This window comes from Penaeus monodon, chromosome 24, assembly GCF_015228065.2.
Source record: "Penaeus monodon isolate SGIC_2016 chromosome 24, NSTDA_Pmon_1, whole genome shotgun sequence".
Taxonomy (NCBI): domain Eukaryota; kingdom Metazoa; phylum Arthropoda; class Malacostraca; order Decapoda; family Penaeidae; genus Penaeus; species Penaeus monodon.
In genome coordinates this window covers 10137159-10139977 of record NC_051409.1, presented here as the reverse complement: position 1 = coordinate 10139977, position 2819 = coordinate 10137159, and the positions used below count along the sequence as shown (strand labels likewise).

The window sequence follows — 2819 nt, the reverse complement described above, 5'->3', positions numbered from 1 at the left end:
TCCCTTTTATGGTTTATGTCTGGTTTCCTTGCAGTAATTAGATTATTAATATTTTTTTAGAAGACTTAGCTTTCATCATTTACAGAATTTACCTGAAGAAATTCCCGTTACTTTTATATTTAAGATAATGTAAGTTGTATAAAAGGTTTTACAAAGCTGGAGATTTAAAATGTTGATTAGTGTGGCTAGGATACTTTAGTTATTACACTGTGTGTATTCCATTGCCTGCTGAAGTTGTTATTTTCTAAAAAAAAGTTCTATTCATGAATATTAAATGATAACTATCACTCTTTGTTGACTTCATAATTATTGGTAGTTTCTTAGTGTTGTGTGGAGGAATTTAAAATAAACTTTCCATTTGCATAAAACTTGCTGATTATTTAAAGAAATTAGAAACTACAAATGCTTGTGTTATTAAGCTTACATTTTTAAAAACTGCCCTATTAAAAAAATTAACAGGTGAATAAGAATTTAAAAATAATTCAACCAACCTGCCAAAATTAAATCAACCTTTCTCCTTCAGGTCTCTGTCTGACAGTGCTGCCTCTTGCCACTGCTCTGCTGAGTCCCTGGTCCGACCCAGGTCTGTGGAGACGGATAATGGCCTTAACATTGAGAGTACTTACAAAACTGATAAAGGTAATTGTAATCTCTTCATTTTTTATGATCTAATATTAAATGGGCTGACTTTGTTTGATGACAGCTGGATGATATCTCAGTTTTTCATTATAGAGCATATCATAATATTTAGTGAGTTCATAAAGCATTTGAATTGCACCTTTATATGGCAATACCCATTTGCTAGAGTTAAGGATGGCCATAAAGCACTAATCAAGATGCATGTCAGCAATTTTAATAAGGTTTTGATAAAGTTTGTGTGTATTTGTGTTGAAAATTGGAAATTGTCAGTTTTAAGAATTATACCATGATCTTTATGTGTATTGTATATGGAATTTCATTATTGTGAACATGATTAAAGAAAAAAAAATCCAAAAAGACAATATGTGTGTGTGTGTATCTGCAGTTCCATATTATTATTTTTTGTCTTTGTGGTACAAGGATGTTTTCCAACTTTTTCCCATTTTGCTGTGTTTGATGATCCTACTTCTTCCTCCTTTTCCATTTTCACCTTTCTTCTTCTGTGCAGATGTCAGCAATAAGCTTTTCTCTACTAAATGGAGATGGAAGCCTAGTAATAGATGTCTCTGTGGCCCCTTATTCATATTCCTGTGGGAAGTATTTGGCTTATCTGAATTTTTCAACTTTGGATACTTTGTGTTTTTAGTGTAGTCTAATAGTTTCATTTCTTATTTTGGTACAAGTTTAGTATAATGAGTGTTTTCATGGTTTAATGCCTTTGTTTTCAAGTGTATGAGTTTTGCATTAATTCATTAATGAAAAGTTCACCTTAACATTGTTGGAGGTTCCAGTGTAGTAAAGGAAGGGAAAGTATCAGATTCCATGACTGCATTCATGCTTTATTGAGGCTCTGTCGCTTTTTATTTATGGTCTGTTCTTTTTAATTTGGAATATTCCAAACTATTGCTTAACCTTATTGTAATAGTGCTGTACAAATTTTTTTTTTTTATCACAAACAAGGTTATCAATTCAGTGAACACAAATATCTCCATTAACCTTGACAATATGGTTCCTCAAAGTAAGAATCTCAAAATTTATAACAGAGTCAGAGGGAGTTGCTGGTCCAACATTTCAAAAGGAGGACACAGAACTGAGAGATTTTTATGAGAAGTCACAATATCAGTATTCTGATTTATGGTGGTAGGTTACCCATGACTAATCTGTTCTAAAAGGCACTGACAGGTTTAGACCACAGGCTTACTGCTGCAGTGCCGATGTGCATCATTGTTTTGGAAGGGTTAAGGACTTTTGGACAGATGCAAGTATAGCATTATATGACTTTTTACCAGTTTATGAATGATTGGAGACTGCCTTTTATCATTATTGTTATATGGAGGTAGAAAACTCATTGTTTGTTGTTACCTCGATTAAATTGTCTTTTTTTTTCAAACTGTGTGTTCTATGCAGCTTATCTTTTTCTATTTTTGGTAATGGAATTGATATTCAAAACTGCTGAGGGTATTAGAATTGCCAAAAGTTTTCTAGGAAATAGGTTTCTTCTGTGCAAACAATTTGAGATTTTTAGATGTTATCTTTGTGTTGGAAGGAAATACGAGAAAAATACAAAATCCCATCCCCACGTGGTTGCACTAATAACTTGTTTTTTTATGATTTAATTGTTTTATTTCTGCTAATTTTGATAATATATTGCAAGTCAAGTAAGAATGAACTCTGTTAACATTTTCATATATGTTATTCATATGTGTAAGGATATAGAGCTGTTGATACGAAAGAATTTAATGCTAGTCCCACATTTCTTGGCAGCTCTTATTTATAAGGATAGCTGCATGGACAAATTGATGATAATTCCATCCATATTTTGAATATAATAGTTTGCAACACAGTTAATGTGACTAATCCTTGGACAAATAATTGTATTTTGAGGTTATTGACAAAACAATGTCTGTAATTGCTCAGCATTTTATCATTCTTATACACACACACAGCATGAAGACTGTGAGTGGCAGATCCAAGTGGTGCTTGTAATTGTGTTTTTCACGCTAACTAACCGCCTCTGTGTTCCTTACCTTTCATGTCTTCCCAATGACTACAGGCAGCTCCAGTCTTGACTCTGTCAGTGATGAAGGTATGTGGGCTTTGTACGTTTATTTGTTCCCATTGTGTTGTTTTTTTGGGTTATCATTTGACTAATTCTGCATTTTCTCATACACACTCACGTG

The 2819-nt window shown here is 32.8% G+C and overlaps 1 protein-coding gene across 1 annotated transcript in view; it reads left to right on the top strand.

Moving 5' to 3' along the window:
* The window catches only part of LOC119588848 (serine/threonine-protein phosphatase 4 regulatory subunit 2-B-like), a gene marked incomplete at its 5' end in the record, with an annotated part of 5724 nt that overhangs the window by 2345 nt on the left and 560 nt on the right, over nt 1-2819 (top strand). The window contains 2 exon segments of the mRNA XM_037937489.1: nt 524-639; nt 2693-2725. Coding sequence (XP_037793417.1) covers nt 524-639; nt 2693-2725 — 149 coding nt within the window.